The sequence below is a fragment of the Perissodus microlepis genome, chromosome 6 (assembly GCF_051167445.1).
Source record: "Perissodus microlepis isolate ML-2025 ecotype Zambia chromosome 6, ASM5116744v1, whole genome shotgun sequence".
Taxonomy (NCBI): Eukaryota; Metazoa; Chordata; class Actinopteri; order Cichliformes; family Cichlidae; genus Perissodus; species Perissodus microlepis.
This window is the reverse complement of record NC_140466.1, coordinates 34,517,833-34,544,117: the sequence shown is the minus strand read 5'-3', so window position 1 is coordinate 34,544,117 and position 26,285 is coordinate 34,517,833. Positions and strand designations below refer to the sequence as shown.

The 26,285-nt window shown below is 40.4% G+C and overlaps 1 protein-coding gene across 5 annotated transcripts; it reads right to left on the bottom strand.

Moving 5' to 3' along the window:
- Positions 1-4,744: 4,744 nt before the first annotated feature.
- On the bottom strand, positions 4,745-20,262 carry gtpbp1l (GTP binding protein 1, like). Of its 5 annotated transcripts, none has more exons than XM_084932113.1 (15): positions 20,185-20,262; positions 19,702-19,892; positions 19,085-19,196; positions 16,824-17,004; positions 14,240-14,423; positions 12,790-12,954; positions 12,543-12,666; positions 11,841-11,955; positions 10,959-11,103; positions 9,734-9,916; positions 9,263-9,398; positions 8,954-9,132; positions 8,694-8,840; positions 7,871-7,921; positions 4,745-7,115 (listed from the first exon to the last, which is right to left on the bottom strand). In XM_084932113.1, the coding sequence occupies exons 2-15, from the start codon at positions 19,888-19,890 to the stop codon at positions 7,008-7,010; spliced, it is 2,019 nt and encodes a 672-aa protein (XP_084788239.1). In that variant the 5' UTR covers positions 19,891-19,892; positions 20,185-20,262; the 3' UTR covers positions 4,745-7,007. The 5 variants fall into 5 exon arrangements, with proteins under 5 accessions (XP_084788239.1, XP_084788242.1, XP_084788241.1 ...); XM_084932116.1 differs by having other exon boundaries at positions 7,871-7,917; XM_084932115.1 differs by lacking the exon at positions 20,185-20,262 and adding an exon at positions 20,117-20,133.
- Between the last annotated feature and the right edge of the window lie 6,023 nt (positions 20,263-26,285).

Sequence of the window (26,285 nt, the reverse complement as noted above, 5' to 3'; positions counted from 1 at the left end):
CAACATGGGCGTATAGTATTTGCAAATCATTGCATTCTTGACATTTCATGTATAAAAAGACATTTAAAGATATAGTTTATTAACAAGTATAAACATAAAGTTGCTCAGGTCTCAGTCTGAGCTTGGCAAAACCTTTTTGTGTGAGGTTCGCTTTATTGTCCTGAATCTGTCTTTGCCTTTTAAAACGCTTCAGTAAAGAAATAATTAAGTCTGTTTATATCGTGCTTGAGATGACACTAATGGTCCTGCGGATGGTGATGAGGCCCTCACACTGCATGGTGCGAAAACCAATAAGATCAGAAGGAGACAGAGTGAAAAACTGTTATTGGTGCTTTAATTCTATGCATGGAGATGGATGGATACACAAAGGAGGAGTGGGAATAAACAGAGAGACACGGTGCGAGGAGTTACTTTAATTCTTTCATAAACTGTGAGTGTACCACACTGAAATGCCCCTACCCGCATTCATCAAGTCATTCAGTGACCCTGGGCTCTGCATCAAAAGCCTGTTTGTATTTCCATTTTTATACCATCTGAGAGAACACCACCTGTGAAAATGAGCTGACAGGTTCAGAGAGCAAGACTTTGATTGGATTGGAACAAAAACAATCAGTTGTTTCCGAATGCAATATTAAACCCTGGGGTGTTTGAAAATAATTATGTTTGGGAGGCTGACTCTTTATGAACTATTGAGCAAAATTGATTGAAAGCCCTTTGCATCAAGAGCAGGTGAACAGTATGCAAGGAGTCCAAAAGCCATGAAAACAAAGTTTTGGTAAAAGGGAATTTCAAACATGACTCCATAACTTCCTCTGTGTGATTATTAAAAAACATTAGTAACTGATACAAAGTGGAAAAACTCAAAGGTTTTTATTGGAATACCAAAGATAGGCAGCCCGGAGGCGCAGTGGTTAGCACTGTTGCCACACTGGAAGAATGCTCAGGGTTTGAATCCAACATCTGGTCCAGGACTTTCTGTGTGCGTCTTCTTCCCATGGGAGCGTGGGTTCTCTGGCTTCCACCCAAAGGCATATAGTTAATAGGGTTAGATTAACTGACGACTCTAAATTGCCCACAAGAGTGAATCGTTGTCGGTGTTAGCCCTGTGACACCCTGCCTCTCACCCTACGGGAGCTGGGATAGGCTCCAGCCCCCCTGTGAACTGGATAAGTGGATGTAATCCCAAGTTTATTTAGCACTGGTGTGAATTGAAAATTTAAAAAAAAAATAAAAACCTGGGAAATTGTCAACTTTCTCATCACGTTAGAGAAATCAAACAGTTCATCTTTTTTAGATCAGAAAAAAAGGACAGCTATGAAGAAAGTAAGCATGCACCTACACTTATCACATCTTCAAAAGCATCAGCTGCAGGGATGTTAGGTCCACATGATAAGACCGTGCTTAGGGAGTGACAGATGGTGCCTGTCTTATTTAGACCCCTGACATCTAAGTATGAGTATGGTACTCGTTCTGCCACTCAAGTTCATGGTGTCATCATACCAAGATCTAAAGAGTTCTTCAAGGCCTTCAGAAAAAAGAGGGGCTGTAGATGCCTATGAGCCTGACAAGGGATTTAAAACGATCAAAAGAAGGAATGGAGGGTTATGAAATTGGCCAAGAAAGAGAGAGAAAAAAAAAACAGATCTGAATTCCTTTGAAATGTGGTCGGGGGATTTGAAATGGCCAGCATATACATAAAAAGTGAAGAAAAGTCTGCATGGAGGACCACCTTTATCTGTAGGCACTGTTCAAAGGGGCTAACATCTTTGCACATCAAAATAATGTCAAAAAATAAAAAAGCCAGTGTTTCTGTGACATGCTGTGACTTTCTCATGGCTTTCCTTTTTTCTTTTAGGAATTTGACTATATGAAGGGGGTTTGGAGTGGCCTATAACAAGTAAGATGATGCTATCAGAGTCTATGCATATAACAATACTTCAGAGAAAGTGTCAGCAGGGAAAAAGTGGAACCTGAGGGAGAGGGCTTTACAGGCTTAGACAGCACAGAGACAGATGGGTAATGTAAGCCAGGTTCTGAATGGGAGTGGGTGGTTTTTGGACTATGCTCAGTCCACATGAAGCAAAGCAAAACAGTAGAAGCTGGAAGGAGTAAACCGCTTGAAAGAGCGATTCAGAAGAGGCTCCTAGATGTGCAAAATGAGTCTCTCGGGCACAGCAGGGAACGTGACTGAAACGGGAAAGTGTTGACAAGCAAAAAATTAAGCTCGAGGCAAGCGTGAAGGCACAGAAGAAGGCAGCATTATTTAATGATATGAGCAGTTTACTTTTTGTTTATCTGCCTGTTCAGTAAATGAACAGGAACGGGTTCACCTTCACATTCAGGTGTAAGGTTCACGTCAGCATGATGAGGAGATACAGTCTGTGTTTGCATTACTAGTTGCTGAAGCTTAACAGTAACCAGCACTAACACACATTTACACCAAAACTGAAATAATATGTTCTAAAAAAACCCCCCAAAAAACAAAAACAAATTTAAAAAAGTTAGAGCTAAAGGCGTGGACTGAATGGCAAATTAGATTTAAGAAAACAGGTCATATCACAACATGAGTTATCTGCCACGAGCTTCGAGACCACATCTTGAGGTTAATTTGTGAAGCTGACAGCATCACGGGGGGTACACAGTAGGAATAGCCTACAGGGAAAAGGCTGACATGTGCAAAGCTAGTACAAAAGGCAAAGGGGGATGTGGAGGCTGGCTTTAGTTGATAATTAACAAATCAGTTATGTCCCAGTAAAGCCAGCCTAAAGCAGACGGTGAAAGCATGAAAGACAGTGTAAGGAGGCTGTCGGTGTATTACGGTATTACTTACCAAGTTCTAATTTCAATTCACATTTAAAAAATGCCCAAGTGCATATTCACTGGGTGTTGTATGGAAAGAGGAAGATAACAGGGCTTTACGGTGGGGCAATGCTGGCTGTAGGTTCTACAGTACATGTTAAACAAGAAAATGCCTTCATAAGAACCAGTGAAGCCACTCAAAAAAAGCACCCTAATGAGAAAAGTAAATTGATGGAGAATGTAAACGATTTTGTCCCTCAATACATGAATAGAGACCAGAATAATCTGTGCAGTGGATTTTCAAATTAGTGAATTTACACAACAGAATGTGAGATAATATCATGACTGCTGAATGATGAATGCATGTATGTGACTTGCAGTGTAAATTGCTATAAACAGTAGAATTGGGCCTTCACCAACATAACCTGGACTTGAAGATGGAATGCTTCAGTTTTGGTTTATCTATGGTGACAAACTGAAGGTGATTGAAACGCCAACTTTTGTTTTTCTAAAATTCAGTTCAATTTTATTTATACAGCATCAAATCACAACAACAGTTCTCTCCAGGCACTTTACTGTAAGGTAAAGACAGTAATACAGACAAATCAGAGTAAAGCCCAACAATCAGTGCATTGGCAACCATGGGAAGGAAAAACTCCCTTCTAACAGGAAGAAATCTCCAGCAGAACCAGACTTAGCTGAAAGAGCTGAAAAAGTATTAATCAATTTCCAAAGAAACTGATTCACTGTTCAGCCATTTTTCATGTTGTGTTTGGTGGCTCAGGTGCAGGGGAGGGGTGGAGCAGCAGGTTAAGGGTGTGGTGTCAGGGGAGGCTGAAAACACTAATCGTGCAGCCGCTGGGGCCAGAGAGGAGGAGAGACCATAGCAGGAGCAGTGAGAGGAAGGCGCTGCCACGCAATGAGGAGCCGAAAAGCTGCTGACGGTAACGCAACAGCACTGAAAGGCACACTGTAAATAAACCTTTGCAGTCACATTGCTGAGCGTGGGTCATTCCTGCTACAAATGTGTATAAGCATTAAGCATAATCAACAAATGAAAATACAAATGTCCTAAATTCAGACTGCCGTAAAAAAAACACTAAAATATTCTGAAACTGTAAACAGAAGAACAGTAGAACAATACACCCACCACCAGTGTCTGTTTCCTATTTCACAATGTTTATTTTATATTCTTCCACTGAATGTTTGACCTCAACAGCAGGTATATTATCACTTGCATGCTGCATTTTTTAAAATCTTTTCTTGCTGACATAAACACAAACATTGCTGAAAACAAACTTGAATGGATATCCAAATTCTTCTTCGTGGCATTACAGTGATGTAGTCCGAAGGAGGCCACACCGACTGGCATGGCGAGATGTGCCAGGTTTTCAGCTAACGGCTGTTTGGGGATCACCTTGTTGATGTAAAACAACATGTGCTGTATTTGGCAATTTCTGTCAATTCGACTAAAGAAATGAGATAAATTATGTTTTTGTGACAGGCTGTTGGTAAAAGTGTCCAAAAGATAAGACACAGTGTGTAGATACAGCACTGGTTCATCCCCTGAGATGGGAAAATGTTTTTTGATCCTTTTTTGTCAGCAGAGTAATAATTGTAACCAAATTCATCACAAAACTTTACGGTTGTGTAATAGAAGCCAAAAATCCATTATGCTGTGTAGACGCTGTCCAACCTTTCACCCTGAGCAATTTCTCCCATCCATCCACGGCCGCTTCTCCAGCTCAGGGTCACGGTGGGGCTGGAGCCTGTCAGGTAAAGGTAACCGGCAAGGTACTCTGGACAGAGCACCTCTGAGCATACAAAGTATAAAATATAATTCTGAATTTCACCAAAGAGTCCTCCTAAACTTGTTCTTGAAGACATTATTTTAAATTATTTATTATTAAAACACTTTTTTTTTTAAAATAACATCTTTATTTAAAAGGATTTAGAACACAAACTGGCACCACTTAATTTAAACGGCATGTACAACTTGCGTCTCACACACAGATTTTTGGGCAGTGACACCTCTCCCACCGTTCGGCCTCCACGCGCCACCGCAACAGTTAAGATGGAAACAACACAAAGGCTCTCACTTTAACTTCAAAGGTTGAAATGTGACTGAACAATTCACTCATGGGCTATCGTTTTCATAAATGAAGCCTGTCGAAGATCTGGAGATGATTTTAAGTATGGCATTTGATGTAGATGGCACAACATGTGGTCGAAAAGAACAAAATGAATCTATTGTAGGAACATCTGCCTGGATGATCGCAGACCTTTACAACCTTTTTTAGTTTGGTGGTCCAGTTTTAAATGTTACTAAGGTCATTCTCTTTTTTACAAAGATAACTTCGACTGAACGCATAAAGGTAAAAAGGTACAATATTGTGGAGTGTCTAAGTCAATCACCTGAATCAGCTATGAAGGCAGAAAGACCTATGAAGACAGCTGCAGTCATGTGTTGAAACAAAGCGTAACCACAACTCTACTTTTGCAGCTGGTTTTCAAATCTACTGCAGATGTAAAAGTGAGAAAAAAAATGTGTCACTGTCCAAAAATGTAACAAACTGTACACACAAACAGTCTCTTCAGATAAACATCCATGCACTGTTGGTAAAATCTAAAGGGGGAGAAAGGGAGTAATGCTCTTAGTTCATTGTGCTTATGAGACGTATAAAGCTGGTAGCTCAAGGACTGTCGGACCAGACTGATCAACATTAAGTTAATACAAATGTGAGGGGAGATCTATGCCCCCCAAAGAAGAAACAGAGGGCTGCAAAACTGTGACAACTGACAACACGGTCACCTTCCCAATATAAAGACAACTCGAGAAACCACTTTCATAAAAACCAGTGGAAAACATCTGTGGCAAAAAAGGGTGTAGTACTGTTGCTTACTTTAGCTTGATGTCATTAGGGGTATACGTCAGGTTAAGGCAGGATGCAACATGACTTGCACACGTGTACCATAAAATATCTCAACGCTGGTGATTGTCCACGTTTGTTTGTGAAGCTTTGCACCTGATTCGGACTTCACATGAAAATTCTCAATTATATGAAGAACAAACACAAAATGTGCAGCAAAACCTCAGTTACTGAAACATGTTCTGTGTTGGCTTTGATATCAGTAGAGTTTGTTTTTTTTAATTAAATTAGTAAAATACCTGATGGATGTTTTTGTGCACGAGACTTTATCAGCTTTTGGATTTTTCATTTAATATACTGAATCAAAGTGGAACTGTGCAAAGGTCCTCTGCCTGCTTTGCTTGTTCAAAAAGCACTTGTAGTACATCACACCATGACAAACGCCACTTTGCCACTCAACACTCCAACGTTAAAAAAGGATGATTCAGAAATTTTCTCTTTTGGCTTCATGAAAAACTAGAAAAACTGAAACACGGACTCTTAGAAAAAGTCGATGAAGATTTCCTTCTATAACATGTTTAAACATCGGCTACATGAGCACTTTGTGTACAAGCCGATGTTTCATTATAAGTGATGCATTGATAACTAGTCTCAGGGTAACACAACCACAGAGTTTACATCATCAGTAGGTTTCCAGAGAACAGTTTGTAGCCAAACCCCAAAACCAATGGTCAGCTTAAACTAACACAGCAGCAGCTTCAGCCAACCGCTTACTATCAAATCCCTTTCAGCTCAATGGATCCCAAATACACATTTATACTGCTGGCTTCAGTAAGCAGGAGCTTAAAAAACAATTTTCAACTACTGAACACAATCCTCCTTCACTGACCAATGTTAGCAGACTCCAAGTCTGGTGCCTTCCGAAAGTCACATTAATGACAGAACACAAGGAAATGTAGAATGAGGAAAAAGCAGGCTGACAGGGGGGGAAACAAAAAACATTAGAGGCAGGAGAGAGAGCAGAGAGAGTGACTGATCCATCTGCTACAAGCTGGGAAAAAACAAATGAGATAAATACCTCCTCGAAAAACAAATTTAAAAAAGAACTATCACCTTCATCAGCCAACAAGAAAAATATATATCATTTTTGATAAATATGTCACTCTCTTGATTCAGACTGTTCACTAATTATTTATTTGTTTTTATATGAAGAAACATGGCCAGTCTTTGCACACCTGCAAGAGGCCCACACAGTCACTCTCCCTCCTCTTTGTGAAGAGATGATGATGATGATGATGATGATGATGACGGGCTGTGAAGAAACCTATGTTTGTGCTTTTAGGCTGTGCCCGCTGCTCCTGTGGACACTGCTGTATTCGTGGCATTCAGACCTTTCCCTCGATGTCTCTGACCACCTCTCCTGCGTCCCCCGCCTCCTGACTTGAGCTGTGGACGGACAGACAGCACTGTGAGCCAGCTGTTAGGTGAAATCAGGTTTAAAATAAAGCACAGGCGGCAGGTAAAGCTTGTTGATCCAAAACAGTTAAGATGCACTTAAGAGCAACAGGAACTCCTTTAAAAAGGTTAAGAGGGTAAAAACGAGTTTAGAGGTTCTCTGAGGGGAACAAACAAAAAGAAAAAGGAAAGTGAACAGTTCAGACTTTAGCCCGGGATATTTTAGTGGATGGGGTGAACACCTTACAAACACAGGCCCTTTTTCCCTTTTTTTGTTTAATTTAACACAAGTGCAATTACTTCGTTTTAAACGGGGTCACAGGAAACCCTGTAACTGCACAAATGTTCTGTCTGACAAAATAAAATTTTAGTAACATTTTAGTAGCAAGTAACATTTAAAAAGCTACCAGAAACAAGTCGTGTTTTTCTAATTGGTATGTTCACCAGGGAGAATATAGAATGAGTGTAGTTAAAAATAGAAGAACAATTAGGGAAAAAGCTCATTTTTCTTCCTCTAGCACCTCCACAGCTTTTAATCCCACTTGGGTCCAGTTCAGTAAGTAAACACTTGTACTTGCAGTACAGCAGCTTCCTGGTGTGACTGAGTAAATTTTGTGAATATAAAGCAGAGTATGCATGCAAAAAAAAACCCCATCTGCTTAGAACCTGGGGGGGGGGGTTAGGGAACAGAACAACCACACCTAAGGAGACGCCATCATCACTCCCACAGTCTGCAGGAACTTTACCTTGTTTTCTTTGTTGCCATCATGACACAGAGCCTCCTCCTCTGCCACTGTCTGACGCAGCATGCCAAGACAGGGAGGGAGGAGAGAGAGAGAGAGAGAGAGATAACAGCGAGAGAGTAAAGTGTTAAAACTGAAGGATCGGGAATGCAGAGCGAAAACAGCAGTGAGGACGGGTGAGGATCAGAGGGCAGAGGAGGGGGTGAGTGTAGGTACATGTGACGATGAAGGCAGGATGACGGACAGGGTAGGAGAGCAAGTTGGCAATAAAATGATTAAAAGTCAAAGTACAATAATGGAACAATAATGTGAAAGTTGTAGACATTAAGTAGCAGATTTAAGCACTGTGAAGAGCAGAGAGAAGATGTCTTCCAACACGAGGTTGACTGTAATAGAAAATCTAATGTCTGTGGTGACATTACCACACTAATGCACTAGTAGTGATAACTTTTGTGTCAACCAAGAGTAATTGGTTGGCAAGAACTGAAGGGTGAAATACTACAGCCACAGAGAGGGAGTCAGTGACAGTCACTGTGACCAACAGGAAGCCTGTGGCTAAATAATTTAAGCAAGCACCCAAAAAAGACTTTCTGCAGCTCCAGATAAAACAAAACCTCAGTGTTCAGAGGGTGAATTACAGGATCGACCACAAGGACAAATGTCATAAGTGCATACAGACAGTGTTAGTGCCCGGAAGGGAAAGCAAAAGTTCAGCACTGGAAAATTAACTGTTGGACACATAAAACAACTCGCTGAAATTTGTCACTTCTTATGTTTTCTGTAAAACATGCACTCATAAGGATTCCCCGAGCACTGTTTCACTCACCGGTAGCTGCGCTGTGGTAGGACTGGGTGGCCGTGCTGCTGATCCACTGTCCTCATTAGCGGTTGTGCCCTCTTTAGAACTCTTTTTGCTGGCTTGAGATTTGGACTGCTGGGCCTTAGCTGCCTGGGTGTTCACTGAGTGGAGAAGCTGAAATTGCAAACACAACCTTGTGTTTGTTACACCAGTGTTCACATAACATTAATTATAGGATAATTAAAGAGTTTACACTGAACCAGAAAGGTAAGCACAAGCCCCAGTACCTTTGTAATGGTGCCTACAGCTTTGGTACGTCCTTCCCTGAACACCAGCTTCTGGTCACAGTGCAGGTATTCGGGGGTCTTGATGAAGCGAAAATGGACCGTGGCTTTGTCCCCAGTCCTCAGACAGTCTTTGTTCATTGACAGGATTGTGGCTGTCTGCCTAATGCTGCCACAGTGGACTAATGATACAGAGGGAGAGTGGCACAGTTACCGATTGGCCAGACAGTATTTTTCTGTTAGAAAAGGGAGTCAGAGACACACAGATGCCCATCGGTGCTATTAAACTTGTGAGTGTCTGTATTTACTAACCCATGGCCTGGTATCTCGGGGATATCGTGGTCGGATGGTGAAGCACCAAAATCTCTGCTTCAAATTCCCAGGTGGCCTGTGGCATAAGCTTGGGAGAAACCATCACCATCCCTTTCCTTATGGATGATCGTTTGATCTGAGAAGACAGGAGGGGAAAAAGCAGCAGGAACAAAGGAAAAAGAAATGTAACTGGGGGATTGGTTAAGACAAAACTGAATTAGAGCCAGAACACTACCTGCTTTCACTCTTTGGGATTTGCATGTATTACAAAACTGATTCTAAAGTTAGGAAACTAATTCATATGCATATAACGTCTCAAAGTTTCTGAATAATTATCCTCTTCAGAAGTTTTCAAAACTTCTTGCCAAGTCATCTTTGAGCTATTTTTATGCTGTCTTTTGGACTGATATGTAAAAATAATTCAAATATGTCATGATGGCTGTGTTTCAACTAAATTATTTCCACACAGACCTTTTTGAGGGCGAAGGATGCAGTCTGTCCACCGCGAACCTCTCTGACAGGCATCCTCTTGCGGTGGATGGATTTAACTGCGATGGGGATGAAAGTGCCGAGGGGGTCTGGACCTAACAGGAGCGTGTCATGGAGTCGTATCAATCCACGTAACGTAGTGCCTGAAACTACTGTGCCCACACCCTGTAAAAGAGAAATGATACTTTTAGACTCTTCTGTTAGATAGTAGGACTGTGTGAAGTCTTGGAGGTTGGGGCAGCTAATGTGGAGTGCAGTATACTCAGAGACGTGCTGCTTTATTACAAACATGTCTGTCATATGAATCTGAAATCTATGTATTGCAAATGTTCTCTAGAAAGCACAGAAGAACAGAGAACATTATTTACTATCAAACCTTCACCCTTCTGTGTATTTATCAAATTGACTGCTACTGTGTCTCACTGAAAACTGAAATAGGAGATGACCACAAGTAATTAACAACATTCACCGCAGAAGTCTAAATTATGCATTAAAGGAAAAAAAACTCAATCTAATTACTTCCTATGAGCAAACGCTTGGCAACAGTGGGAAGGAAGAACTCCATTTTAACAGAAGTGACCTTTGGCAGAACTAGGCTCAGGGAGGAGCAGCCTTCTGACTGGGGAGTTGGTGGGAAAGAGAAGAAAGTAAAAAAAAGAGTGTACAGAGTAGAAACACATCAGGGCTGAAAAGGTGGGACTGAGGAATAAAATGCAAATAAAAGCTTGATCAGAAAGAAACTAAACAGGGCGATGCAGGGCGTGGCTCTTAACACTGGGGCTGAGGACTCATACAAACATGCAGGAACTACAGGAAGAAACCCAACTCCTTTTGCTCCCAGCTTTGGCCCTTCTACACGCCTCAACGATACACTCATGCTGATAAGATCTCCCACTGGCACTCAGAAAATGTAAGACTCCTAGAAGCAACTCTCACAGCCACATCATGCTCAAAATAAGACCACCATTAAATCACCATTAACAACAACTTTGTCCACACCTTTCAGTTTCAAATTTGTTATTGCATATTTGAGTTTTTAACTCTAAAAAAGGCACTATACTGACATAGATCATTAATAATCTACCTCTATCTACAATGTCTTTGATCTACTTGCCCTTGCTAGCATACTTTTTCATGCACTGAAACACTAATTGTAAAGAAATGAACATCCATGGCTATATAACTGAGTGTGTGCTCTATTTCTTACAGGTACGGAGTATGTGTCGTCTATTTGGAACTCTGCAGGCTCATCATTGCTAAAGGTGGTCCGAGAGGAAAGGAGGTTCAAGAACATCTTCAGCAAGTCCATGTTCTCCCCCGTCACATTTGAGATCTGGAATATTGGACACATCCTGGAGAGAAGGAGAGAGAAAAAAAGAGAGATGATGAAAAAAAAAAATCATCTATTCTGTTTAACCGACTGGGCTGGATGGCAGATTCCTTAAAGGGACTGATAAACCAGCACATGAATATTTACACAAAGAGACACGAGACCGCACATTAAATCTTAGGAAAAAATTAAAGAGGCAAGGGAAAGCTGTTTAACAGCATACCCACTTGACTTATAAACCTAAAATAAAAATGCACCACCCAGGCGTGGCTATAAATACACACAAACACCAGAGGTCGATCAAAAAACAGAAACCAGTGTGCTGATTGGTTCGATTTGAAAACAGAATCAAGATGACCCATGTGAACAAAGCTATGTGTTAAAGCACTGAGATCATATGAGCATTACATGCTGAAGAGGACTCATCCAGCAATGCCCCCACAGACAAAGTGTATAAGCTTTTATTTTTGGCAGGAAACCGTATGATTAAGTAAAATTAAGGGTCAAGCTGATATAGTCAGTTTTATTTGGCATACTGGAGAGTGCGCATATGATATCCTGTTCTGCGTAAGTGTTTTTTTACTTACTTTCATTAAACGTGTTTGGCATTTTATTCAAAAATCCTAATTCTGCAGGAACAATTTAAAGATCAAACATTATTTCTAACTGTGTGAGTATGCTGTCAATCAACTGTCATCCATTCTGTTATTATTTCTCAGCAGAGTCACGCCCATCGTCCCACCTGCTCTCTGGTCTTACCTCTCAGAGCTGAAGTTAGAGGCTGTGACAATGACATCATCCTTGTTCTGCACCAACACTGGGATTTTCCTGCAGCCTGGTGACTTTAATAACCTCTGTAATAATTTTAGTGTCTCTGCAGACAAACACAAGCAAACCTGAGTTTCTTAAACCCAAAAACAACACTCATGACAAAATCTGAACAACACAACTTGAGAGTGAAAATAAATGACATATTTAAAGAGATGGAAACTGAAAGTAGTAAGCTTTAAGCGGAAAAAAAGATTGCTTTTAATTTACTTTTGCTTTAAAAGCATATTTATTCATGTTTTATTATTTCTTAATTACTATCACTTCCTTTATGTGCTCTTCCAGTAGTTTATTGTTTTTGTAAACTTCTCTCTCAGTTTGCTTCACTTTAAAAGCGTTCTAGCGATTTACTTTATATTATTCAATTTTCTTCCCAAAGAGGCTTTTTTGAGTTAGAGCCCAGTTTCCTACCTTAACATAATTAAAGCAGAGCCATGAAGCGTGAAAGTATTTACTGCCTTTAACAACACAATGGTGGTCTTTGGTATGGCTGTGTTGCTGTAAACATTGCTGTGGGAATGGAGATTATGCTGAATTTGCAAAACCTCTCACACGGAGCATGAAGTTAAGAAACTGGGACCTAAAGATGTAGAACAGAGCAGTTATACAGCTGTGCTGAGATAGTGGATTTACCTTGCAGGATGTTAGCTGGGCACATGTCTATCTTGGTAACCACAACAAACACAGGTACATTTAGGGCCAGCGCTAGACCCAGGTGCTCTTTGGTCATGCCAACAATGCCAGCATTGCTGCCAACCTACATGGAGAGACAAGAAACACAGAGATGAGTGGTTAAATATGTGAGGGCAGAAACAGGAATAAAAAAGTAACAAAGGATTTGCCAGGAAAAAGTTAAATATAAACTTTCAATCTCTCTCACCATGAGCATGCAGAAATCAGGCAGGTGTCCCGTCATGCCAAAGACTGTGGTCTTCAGATACTTCTCGTGCCCAGCTAAGTCAATAAAGGTGATGACTTTGGAGGATTTCTCACAGATCTTGGTCCAGTCTAAACCCCCGCCATGGCTGTCTGGCTTGTTTACCACCTAAAGAAGCGAGCAGACAGAAAAGAAAACCTACTTATAATGGACGTGAGAAAAAACGGTAGGATGAAACTTTGAAAGAAAGCTTAAAAATGTTCCTGCAAGAAAAATACATGCTGTTAATTCAAATTCAAATTCAAATTCAAATTTTATTTGTCACACACACACACAACCATACACAGTATGACATGGGGGTGAAATGCTTGTAGCTGTACAATGCCTGACCATTAAATGACAAAAAAAAGTTTTACAGTATTTACAATTTACAGGTTACTACAAAATTTACAAATTAACTTAGGAATTTACAGTAAAAAATGTGCAAATAGCAGAAGAGATTATAAAGATTATAAATTATAGGAATTATAGGATTATAGGAAATGTGTGGTGGTGCGTGTGGTGATGTGATGTGTGTGAGAGTCCAGTCTTATAGTGATCTGATGTGTGTGGGAGAGTCCAGTCCTACACCTGGTTCAGGGCCCGAATAGCCTGGGGGAAGAAGCTCCTCCTCATTCTCTCTGTTTTGGTCTTAAGGGAGCGGAAGCGCTTCCCAGACCTCAACAGTGAGAAGAGTCCATTGTTGGGATGGGAGAGGTCCATCATAATCTTCATAGCTTTGGTCTTGCACAGCTTGGTGTAGATGGACAGCAGGTCAGGGAGCTCTGATTGAATGATGCGTTTGGCTGAGCGCACCACTCTTTGCAGATCTCGTCTGTCCTGCTTGGTGCTGTTCCCAAACCAGGTGCAGATGTTTCCCATCAGGATGCTCTCGATGGTGCAGGAGTAAAAGTTCTTGCGCACCTTCAGTGGCAGATGGAAGTCTCTAAGTCTTCTGAGGAAGAAGAGACGCTGACGGGCTTTCTTAACCAGGGTGTTGATGTGACAGGACCATGACAGGTCCTGAGTGATGTGGACACCCAGGTATCGGAAACTGTCCACTCTCTCCACTGGCGTGCCACTGATGATGACGGGTTTGTAATTCCTTGCCTGCTTTGTAGTGAAGTCCACGATCAGCTCCTTAGTCTTGCTGATGTTTAGGAGGAGGTTATTCTCCTGGCACCAGGTCTCCAGGTCTCCAATTAAATGTGATCAAACCTTTCGCAATTATAATTTCACATAAATCCATAAAGCTAACAAGAAAAATTACCATCTGAATAGTCTTTCACTGAGCACTGTTTTTTTGATATTTGGTACTCAAAAACTTTTAAATAAATGCAAAAAATAAGGAATAATCACTACAGAAATGCATTTCTCCAGTGATTTTGCCCATTCACAACTGACAGCAGCTCACCTGTCCTTCCTGATCAAAGCCCAGGATATCGTTGCCCACACTGCTGGTCCTCCCACTCTCCATCTCATGTTTGTGCCGGAAGAGCTTCTGACGAGCGAAACCTCTGCCATTATCCAGCTCACCATGGGTTAACACTCCCAGCAGGGTGCTCTTTCCAGCGTCTACATTTCCAACAACAGCCACTCTAGAGAAAAGATAACAGAAAAGAAAAAAAAGAGTGAATAACACAAGTTTCAGTACAGGGGAGTGTATGCAGAGCTGTTACTTCAGTCAGGACCCTTTACAGTGTTGGAGGCTAAAGGAGCTTAAAACAGTGAGCCCTATATGAGAGAGCCAGTCAGCTGAGGCGTGGCCTGGCACTGAGATCAGCTGATCTGCCTGGCATGCGGCTGACTTTGTGGACTCCCTCACCAACACTTTGGACAATTTTACAGCCAAGTCATTACAAATCTTTCTACCACCTCTAAACCCTCCCATTGAGTATATGACAGTTCTCAATCTTCATTTCTAAAAATAAAACTGATGGAGACTGCCGGGTATTTTATTGAGCCTAAAAAGAAATCCAGCTCAAGACCTACAGCTATATTTTATTTCTTTTTCACTAATGGTGTTGTCCATTTCTGTTCTTGTGCGTTTGATTATAACAAGTTGGAAGTAAACAAGTATCCTCGGCTCAACATACAAAATAAATAAAGGGAAAATTATGTCAAATGCAGGACGAGATAATTTTCAACCTTCTAAATTCAATCGAACATAAATGAAACCCAAATGACGCACAATAAGAAAAGACATGCTAAAAGTAAATAAACACTCCCAGCAGCAACATCAGGTACAAAAAGGGCCTGTGCTATAATAAATCATCACCTGTCACAAACAGGCCAGCGTATTTGTTTTCTGGTTTATTGCTGCTGTATAAACAGGGACAAATGGGACCAAGCTATACAATATTGATACAGACATCAACAATACGAAGTACAGCATAAAACAGGTGCAGTGTGCAATTCATTTTCAAACTGGGTTAACTTGCATGAGCAAGGCTATAAAAGACCATCACAGCATTCTCACAGCTCGGCCTTTGGTTCTTGGATCTGTCTAATGCAACAGTACACAACTTTTCTATGAAGGTTCAGAAAGAAAGTGACTGCCATCAAAAAAATGACTCCTCTTTCCTGCCTTGCTCTGAGACACAGACAAGTACGTGATTCTGACACAAGGGTTATCAGTGCCAAGGCAGTGTGAAAGATAACGCACAAAGTAAGCCTCTGTGGATGCTGCCAAAGGAAAAACTCTGCTCACACAACTGCAAGATCACACATGGGAGCAGGTGGTTCGGCCAATATGACTAAGATTACTAGTGTGGATGAGATAGAGCCCAGCATGTCTGATGTGAAGCTGATCAGGTCTGCTGCAGTGACTGTCCAGTGCTGACTGTGAAACATTGGGCTGGTGGTGAGCTGATAATGGAGCTGGAGACTACAGAAGATTTAGAAGATTGCATTTGATGCATGCACCGTTTTGGGTTTACATTTGGTTTCTGCACATTTGCTAGGGTTTATAACATATATATGCACATGAGCTGTGCATATATGACTCAGCCAAGGGGACAGAGGTGTCAGGAAGATCAACAGCGACTGAACTTTTAAAATAAGAGCAGGGGGACTGTCTGTGTCATGAGTCCATGAGTAAATCAATAACACATGGTGATTTTTTTTCAGATGCATAAACATAACAATTCTTAAATGACTCACAAAATTACTGGTCAGCCAGCGTAATGGAAGTTTACATGTGGCAAAGACTAAATATCTAAATACAGAGTGAACTCCCAAGCTCAAAAAGCTTAGCTGGAAAGGATTTTACCAACATGTCCCTTGACCTGAATTCAACAGAGCAGAGAGATGTGAAATGTAGATCAACAAAAGTCCTGCAGCAAAGAGCAGCTAAAAAAGTAATCAAGGAGAATTTCAAAAATTCAGCCCATAAGTGTGAGCCAGACTGTAAGCTTCCTTTTCTAAGAGGTTTCTGTAATTACAAAAAAAGAGACAAACATAAAGGTATGTAATAAAAAAAAAAGAATAAAATCTAATTAAGGGTGAATTGAGTTTCAATGCATTTCATTCTTATAAATTTGAGTCTGGTTGCCAGTTTTGTCTTTTACTGCGTCTTATTCTGCTATTGTGAACATCTGGGAGAGAAGCTTTTTGCTGACTTGTCAGAAGCGCAAATTCTTATTTGATTTGTTCAAAACACTATTTTAAAAAATGGAGCAATGTTAGACAGGTGCATTAGTTTGATTACATACTTCATCCTGCTGGAAACAACTATCACAACAACAGGAACCTGTGCTTTAAATCTGCCTATAAACCTCTTCTGCAGTGCTGGCCAAAGAGCCATTTCTGTAGCTTCCTGAACCCAGTGATACATCAAAACTCATTTATGCAACAGAATATGTTTGAATCATATTGTCATATAACCTGGCATTCAATAATAGCCAAACCCAACAGTCACATTAACAAGTTAACAATGCAGGTACATTTTCTAATGATTCTTTTGCCTACGCCCCAGAACCTCTCCTCATATTGTTTACCTGACTTCTAGGAAATCCTGCTCGCCCACGCGTCGACGGATGAGGTAGTCTCGAATCTTTCCTCCAGCGTCTGTCCTTTCTCTTAGCATGATTAAGTCAGCCTCAATCTGTTCACACAGCGACCGCACGGTGGCTACCGACGCCTCCATGTCCTTTTCATCCAGACCATAATCACCTCCATCTAAACAAAGCGTATGAGAAAGGAAGAAGTCACTCTCATGCAGGACAGTGAGGGACCAATTTAATGGATGTTTTTAGAAAAAACAATTTCAGCAGTAATGTGAAGCCACACCCTTGGAAAATTGGCATCTTCACTGCTAACTGGGCAATACAGGAATTTTAGTAACATGTAATATGAGAGGGTGCTGACTGGGAGGACAAAGACCACACAGAAGAATGAAAGAGGGAAAAACAGGTGGTTTTTAAAAGAAAGATGGGAGTAGGTGTAAAGAGACGAGAACATTTAAATTACTGAGACCAGAGCAATTTTCAAAATGAACGAATCACCAGCAGTCAGCTTCAGACAACTTTTAAGAGAAGGTGGATTGTAGACTTTATTTTCTAAAGGCTGTATATATGCAGATTACTCTAAATTTTCAAAGAAACCCACAGTATTCATCCACTTAACAGGTAAAGAAATGTATTAATCCATTGGTTGCTGCCAGTTGCTTTACAAGTAGAACTGGCACACATAAATAACAATAACAACAAAAAAGCTTCCACTAAATGCATTGTGATTGACTGACAAAAAGAAACACAGCCAGTTAAGGCTGCTAGATTATGGCAAAAATGATAATCACGATTATTTTCACTGAAATTGAGATCTCGATTATTTGACGATATTTATTTAACAATAACAATGTATTGAATAATGACTTTAAAGATTGTCAAAAATAATATAAAATAGTGTGCAAATACTGATGACAGTGCAAATGTTTGCAATATAAAAAATAAATGAAAAATGTAAACATTAATGTTTAGTGAACTTCAAAATACTGCATAATATTTATGCATACAAATAACCAAACATCAAGGCAAGCTGTGTAGCCACACAATGCACAGTTGCATCAAACTGACATTGAGGTATGCCAACTAAAGTTGCTGCTCCTTCACTTTGTGTCACAAATCCATAATGTTTCCACACCACTGAAGTCGTTTTACCTCTCTTTTCAACCAACGGCATTCTTTCTTCAGCATTCATTATCCTTTCCTCTCCAAATAACTTTTGCTTAGCTTTCCGAGCTTCCCTCGGGTCCTATTAATTGTTGTGACGTGTGTTCGAGAGGTGCGCTCGATTTACCACACAGAGCAGCACGAGAGTAAAGCACGAGGGAGGTGCTAATAATCGGCTTGGTCATTTCTAATGATCGTTGAAAGCCTAGATCGTAATTTTGATTAAAATTCGATTAATTGAGCAGCCCTACAGCCAGTCACATTAGAAAGTCTGTTAGTTTTTGTCTGACTCGTCAGACAGCCTTTGGTGCTGATATTCTGTCTGTACCACTGCACTACTGACAGTGCCTGTGCTGACCGAGGATAAAGTGACATGCCCTTATGTGTGCTCTGGGTCAGACAGTTGCTTTAACAGTCAGAAAATAGCACAAAAAGGCCTGCTGCGTTTGTGTGTAGAGCTTTAGTGAACAGCAAACAAATGGGATTAGCTGTTTGGGAGGCCCAGAAGTGATGACACAGCTACAACACAAAAGTGACTGAAAAATACTAATAAAACTACTTTTCCCTAACAATTACTATGGCTATGAAGCAATATGTGTTATACCCCACAGCCACATGTTTGAATTTATGTTTTTGAATAATTAACTTTTATTTTAGAAGTCAGGCACTGACATGATATAGCTGTACAATTTTTTTCTTTGCTTTACAGATTTCAGCCTAGTCTAAAAACAATATGCTAAAAGTCTTTGGTGCCACCTACGGGATATCCTGAACATACACACACCAGATGACTGAAAACACAGCTTTCTTGCCTTAGATAATCTCAGACTTTTAGCCCTAAATAAATATTTCCTCTCATTCAATAACAACATACAGTTTCCAACTGCTAATACATTATTTTAAATTAAAAAAAAGACTTTTATTTAAAAAAAACACTGCATATTAAGTTTTAATTCTGTATTCCTTTATTGCTCAAACACTGTCATCCTTTTTTCTTGTCTTTTGTGTGTGTGTGTGTTTTCTTGCCACATTATCCTATTTTAAAATCTATACATTACTGAAATTCACTGGAAGTTGCTAACTCTTACCTGAGCCCATCCCAACAACATAGATTGTCTCTCCGCAGCTCTCATCTATCCGCTCCCTCAAATGTCTCAGTAATGAATCATATTGCTCCCCTGTTGGACTCACAAGGACCAGCTGAAAGGTAGAGACAGTAAATGAGATAATAGCTGAACATTTGCAAAGGTCAGACAGGGCAAACACCGTTAAACAAGTCTTCTGTGAGTGCACATACAGCAAGTCACTACCGCAACAAGTAGTCAGCATTTTATAAAAACAATTTTACACAATAAAGTTTTGTTGGTGTTTTGTTTTGGTTCAGTCTGACTATTTAGGATGCTCCATTCAACAATACAAAAAGAACTGCAAAGTTTGCATATACAGTAGTTATGTTACATGTCTAGTATGCTGCCAGCTGGATACAGTTAGATATGGTGCAAAATACTGTACGTGTCACTTTCTCTGGGATGCACAGCGAGCATTAAATGCCCCGTGTACAACTTTTAAGCACCTGTAAAGTTATTATGGCATACTACGTGGCACTCATTCGCACAGTGACAATATAGAAAACCAATGAACAATCTGCTCAGTCGGAACGTATTAAAACGTAACGACTCAACGCGCAATTAACAATGAGGCCCACCTTGCTACTTAAGTCTAAATGATCCGCGGGCTCTCCATTTGTATCCTCGCCGTCTTCAAAGCCCTCTCCGCCGGACTGATCCTCGGCACACCCCCGGTCCGGTGCAAACATACAAGCAGGCACTATAGACTCTGCTGCTGGCGCTGTACCTGGGTGTAACGCTGGTTCTGTCGCCGTTAACGACGCCATTTCTAGAAAAAGTATGAAAATAGCAAATAAAACAACTAAATTATGTGTCTGGCTTCAATGGCTAACATTTAGCCATTAGCAATGATATAAAGTTAGGCTGGGTAACAGAGCCAGCTAGTAAATGCTAACCAAACATCGAACATAGAACATTTAACACTCTTAACAGGGGAAAATAGAGGTTTTAATAAATCGACACAGCTGCGAGGTGACGACTACATGTTCATACTTTTATACGTTTAAACTGTTGATGAAGCTGAATTATATAATACATTCTCTTAAGAAACGAAGGCATACCAGAAGTTGCTAGCTAGCTGATAGGCTAACTTAGTTGTTTACTGGTTGGCTTCGCTAGCTTGGCACTGACTGTATGACACGCCCATCAAAAAATAAACAAAAGGGATTGGCTACACTATAGGTAGCCCCGCCCACTGTTGGCGTACAATATACATGAACTTGTCGCCTTTAGTGACCTACTTTGACATGCATAGCCATCAACACACACGCTCTGACTATAGCATAATATGCATAATAAATAAAAAGCGTGTAATTTGTGTGTATTAAGAACATGTTCTGATTTGTTAAATCAGTTATGCAGTCCTATAAACATGCATGGAAATCGATTATACAAGGCAAAATATGCAGAGTATGGTCCAGAGTTGATTTCGTGTTGTAATTTCAAATTTGTACAATACATTATTTGTTTCATTTTAGTTCGGTTTCTGTTAGTTTCAGTTGTAGTTTTAGTCTTTATTCGTGGCCTGAAGGATGTTTTCAGAAATGTCATCACCTCTAAAAGCAACAACAAAAACATGAGCACCTAGCAACAGTGGACATCCAAATCATGGAGATTAAAACAGATTTGAAAGTTGGTCATTTGTACAGAAGTACTGCTAAAGATACTCACACATCCACTATTAACACAGACTCTCCCCAGTGTCTGTGTCTGATGAGCTCAAGCAGGTACTGAGAGTCTGGTGTGGGGACGTTCAATGACTCCACATAATCTTGTGCCAACAAGCAGTTCAAAAGAGGGTAAAAAAAGTATACAGCTGTCAATAAATATACGGATACGTAATAAAGTAGTTAAAGTCATCGTGCATCCTATTCTCTCGTGTTATGCGCTCTAATTATAGTGTCACAGATAAAGAAAGGCTTTTCTTTCTTTCTTTTGAAAACTTACAATTCGTCAGTATCACCGATCTGCTGCAAGCTGACAGAAATGTAAAGGGGGTACATGGCGGTAATCGAGGTGGGAAAAGGGGTGGGGGTTGGGTTCGGTGCTCTGGATAACTGTTTTTGTCATGTAATTGGATTGCACTTTGCCAGGTCTCTACCCTAAGACCTGAACAACTTGGGTGTCCCATCTGAAGAGTAAGCTTCTGCTGATCTAGCTTTTAGGGTCACTGAGGCACGCAAACCCCCTGACCTCATTAAAAACAAATCAACAAGTATTAACAATTGCTAACAATTCTCTTTAGTTGAGCTCTAATCTGAGAGGCTGTTAACTTGAGATTTCTGAGGCCTGTGATTCAGATGATTTTATCCTCAGCAGCAGAGGTGACTCTTGGTCTTCCCTTCCTTGGGCATCCTCATGTGAGCCGGTTTTGTCGTAGCACTTGATGGTTTTTGCGACTGCACATTGAAAGATTTAGCAGTTTTGTGGACTGACTGACCTTCAGTTCTTACAGTAATGATGGACTGTTGTTTCTCTTTACTTAGCTGATCGGTTCTTTCCATAATATGAATTCTAACAGTTGTCACATAGGACTGTCAGCTGGGTACCAACCTGACTGCTGCACAACACAACTGATGGTCCCAACCTCATTAAGAAGGCAAGAAATTGCACAAGTGAACAAGGCACACCTGTGATGTGAAAACCACTTCAGGTGACGACATCATGAAGCTCAGTGAGAGAACGCCAAGGGTTTGCAGTAGAGATGGCACAATACCACTTTTTAATGTCCGATACCAATATCATAAATTTGGATATCTGCCGATACCGATATGAATCCGATACAGCGTATTTTGTAATCAATAAAACAGTTTTTTATAAATATCTTGCAGCATTTTGTATAAGTTCATACTCAAGTTTTAAAAAACAAGAGACTGAAGCTATTCTGTTATACCTGTATGCAAAAGATACACTCCACCCAAAACATTTTATAGTTCAGCAACACTGATCAATCTAATAAATTTACACCTACACCATCCTCCCTATTCTGGTATTTTAAATAGTACTTACCTACCTAACTAACAGGGTTCCCAACTCCCAGCAAAAATATTAGGAAACCACCCCTCGCCCTCAATGGATGTAATCAACTTTAATTTAATGCAAGTGTAAAACAAATGCACAGAAATCAATTATTTTTCTACAATAATTAAATAGATTCAACATCTTTCTTCAACAGAATTGCCGACAGCACAGACGGTACCTTCCCAAAGGAAAAAGTACTATAGCTTACTAGGGTGTATATTAGACTTATTTATTTACTATATACAACAATGGATTTCTATCCATTTAATCAGATGACCACTTTTGTTGTAAGATTCAGATAATTATTCATTCAAAGTTTTTAAATGACATAACAAAGAAAAATATTTATTTGTGCCCCCCTTTCCCTGTTAATGCCCAACCTGGCCCCTGACAAAACTTTGCTAGACCCGCCCCTGCACAGTTACCAGCCGTCAGCTATGTAGAAAAGGATCCTGGTGTTATTTATCTCTCAGAAACAGTTCATAACTTCCCTTCAACTCATTCATGTCACCTAAAAGGTAAACCTGTTTCTCCATCACCTGTTCAGCTCTGATGATTCAGTAAGGACATCTCCTGGTTTCATCTTCATGTTTCTCTTTCACCACATGTCCAAACCGATATCATGACCAGCAGCTTTTACAGCCGCGGCTCCAGCAAACATCAGCTGATACTAGAAAGTAACATTAAATACATTCTAACAACAGCTTATCACGCTTAAACGTGCCGCAAAGTGGGCGATAAACAAACAAGAAAGACGGGACTTGTGGCAGAAAAGCCGATCAATTCAATTTTATTTATATAGCGCCAAATCACAACAAAAGTCACCTCAAGGCGCTTTATATTGTACAGTAGATACAGAGAAAAACCCAACAATCATATGACCCCCTATGAGCAAGCACTTTGGCGACAGTGGGAAGGAAAAACTCCCTTTTAACAGGAAGAAACCTCCAGCAGGACCAGGCTCAGGGAGGGGCGGGGCCATCTGCTGCAACTGGTTGGGGTGAGAGAAGGAAAACAGGATAAAGACATGCTGTGGAAGAGAGACAGAGGTTAATAACAGATATGATTCAATGCAGAGAGGTCTATTAACACATAGTGAGTGAGAAAGGTGACTGGAAAGGAAAAACTAAATGCATCATGGGAATCCCCGGCAGCCTACGTCTATTGCAGCATTTTTAGAACACCCGCGATAAACGAGGGACCGCTGTTTACAGATACTGAGAAATAAAAAATTTTAATCCCTTTTCTCTTTTGCTCTGAGGCGCGGGGGGAAAATATCGATAAGTCGATGAACATCATTTACAGATACTGGGTAAATGCCCAAGACATCTATAGAAATGTAAATCGCTGCTTGATTCATTCATTTGTTTAACTTGTTTTGGACCGTAAACAAGGCGCGAATACGACACTGGAAACAAATCTCCCCACAGGAGTTTCCGCACTGAAAGTAGCATATGCTAACGTGCACGTAGTCGATTGTGTTGGATGTGCCAGTATCAGATTTTAAGTTAAGGTACGCCTGCTTTGTTTTGGAGTTTTCTTACCCATTTCTGTTCGCTTCTGCATGTGAAAGTCTGTGGTTCAAAGATCCATGCTCTACAGCAGCGGTTCCCAAACTTTTTTTGCTGGGCCCCCCTTTGTTTTACAAGAAACAATTGCGCGCACGTACTAACACATCCTCCAACTACACACACCCATCTTTTGCTCCATTGCGGTTTATTTCACACCAAGTACAAAATATTTATGACCACATTTTGAGCCCACAACAATTAAGCAAATACAAGTAATCTGCAATAAATTACAGGTAGTAAGAAAATAAACTACTAACTCTTTTACGCTACGTCCGCACCTACACGGGTATTTTTGAAAACGCAGCTGTTTCGTCCACACGTAAACGGCGTTTGGAATCACCGAAAACTGATTTTTTAAAACTCCTTACAGAGTTCCTCACACAACGTCAAAGGGATGTGCCTTTTTTCACGTCACGCTGTGCGCCACGTTGTTTACATGAGATGAATTGCAGAATGGCAGATAGAGACAAAATACTGTTAATCTGACTATCTTCAGGTTTTACAGGATTACATATACACACGAAGCTACTGTTCTTCTATTTAGAAAGGCAGAGGCATCACGGTGTGATTACTTTACATGTTTTTTTCCTGTGTAATAATATTCAACATTGCAATCAATACATTTTTCAATCCCTCTGCAAAATGGGTTCAAAAACATAAACAGCTGTGGGATACTGTTTGTCCGTGATTTGAACAGAGGGAACAAATCGTGGCAGGATCAGCCTGATATTATTTGTATCCCACTGTAACTTTACTGTATAAAGAGCTAACATCTCCAAAATGTCAGGAGTAGTTAGTCATTACAACAAGTGTTTGTGAACTAAAAATCAAGAATGTGGGATACTGTTTGTCCGTGATTTAAACAGCCCAGCGCTGCTCCCGACGAAGGGAAAACCAATTCTGCAGGGGAGACCTACCTCGGCACTTGTGCAGGTGAAGCCAAATGGAAGATATGCTTCACCATATTTTCTAGTCTTTGGCTTAGAATGAAGTTGGTTTGGAAACATATTCAGCAATGCTTCATCTCCTGATTTGCGTTTGTGGAGGTGCCCCGTGCTAGCGGTGTCCAAGCAGTTTTGTTTTTTTTTTGTTTTTTCCTTTTCATACCGTGCCCCCCCTGCAATGGTTCTGCGCCCCCTCCTAGGGGGCAGGCCCCACACTTTGGGAAGGTCTGCTCTACAGAATGATTGTGAATGAATTCCACTATTATTCCACATATATGTGTGAGGCTTTTAGAAGCAGCCACATATACGCAGCTCTGAGCTCATTTATCACACATTTAAAAGGTTTAATCAAAGCTAATACATTCATTTCATTACAAAATGATGGCAAATGATTAAAGTGAGACGTTACTTATGTTTCATTTTCCAATTAAGGTGAGTTATTTTCAAACTTGTCCCTGTTATCCAACTGAAAGCTGTAGACTCATCTTAATGCAAGAAGTCTTGTTGAAGAAAGCTCAGTTTAAGTTAATGAGCTTTTCCTAAGAACCACCACTACTGTTTGTAAACAAATTTACCATTGAATAAGACCATAAAGAACAGTGAATTTATTTGCAAAATTTATTGTATGATTTTCCCCTGTTGGAGTAAGATGGGGCTAATCTTGACCAGGCTGAGCTGAAGAAGAGTCTTTCTTCCAGAAAAACCTGAAAGTCTTTTTCTTCTTTTTTTGAAGCAGTTCTTGGAGTTCGATTTTCTGTGCTGTGAGGTTTGTAATGTCAAGAAATAGTTTCTCAGTGCTTTTCTCCAGTTCTTCAATTTTGTCTTGGCTTTTTTCATGTTTTTCCTGCAGTTCTTTGTTCACTTCGTTCACTTCTTGCAGATCTGTGTATCTTTCTTCTTGACCTTTCTTTTCCTCGTGCATGTTGTCGCTAGTTTGTTATAGTCTGTCATGGATGGCCAGTAACTCTTGATGTCTTTTTTTCCCAGTTCTTGAAGAGTAGCCTGCATGTCTTGATGTTTATTCTCTTGTGGTCGCTTCTCTTCTTCCATTTCACTATTTTTGAACGAGACTTTGTTATACAGTCCTTGCAGGTGGTTATTTTTGCTGACCAGCGCTTTGATTTTTATTTTTTTCCCTTGGAGCTTTCTCTGTAACTCCTTGTTTGTTTCTTATCTGTTAGTATTTCTTTGCTTCTTTGAAGTGTATGGTCAAACATCACTTTGATGCTTTCGTTCTTCTTTGACATGTTCTGGAGCTTGACTTGCAGCCCCTCATTTTCCTTTCCTGTGTCTCTGAGCTTGGCTTGCATCTCTTGGAGCTGGCTCTCTAACTCCTTGTTTGTTTCCTCCTGTTGTTTCTTATCTGTTAGTAGTTTTTTGTTTCTGTGAAGCGCTTTGTGCTGAAAAGGGCTTTCTTAGTGGCTTGGCCACAACCACCTGCAGAGAGTAAGGAAAGTTCAATTCACTTATACTGCGCCAAATCACAACAACAGCTGCCTCAAGGTTCTTTATACTGTAAGTTAAAGACTCTACAATAATAGAGAGAAAACAGAAAAAGCTCCAACAATGAGATGACCTCCTATGAGTAAGCGCTTTCTCAACTTTGACCAAGTCTTGTTAAATCTG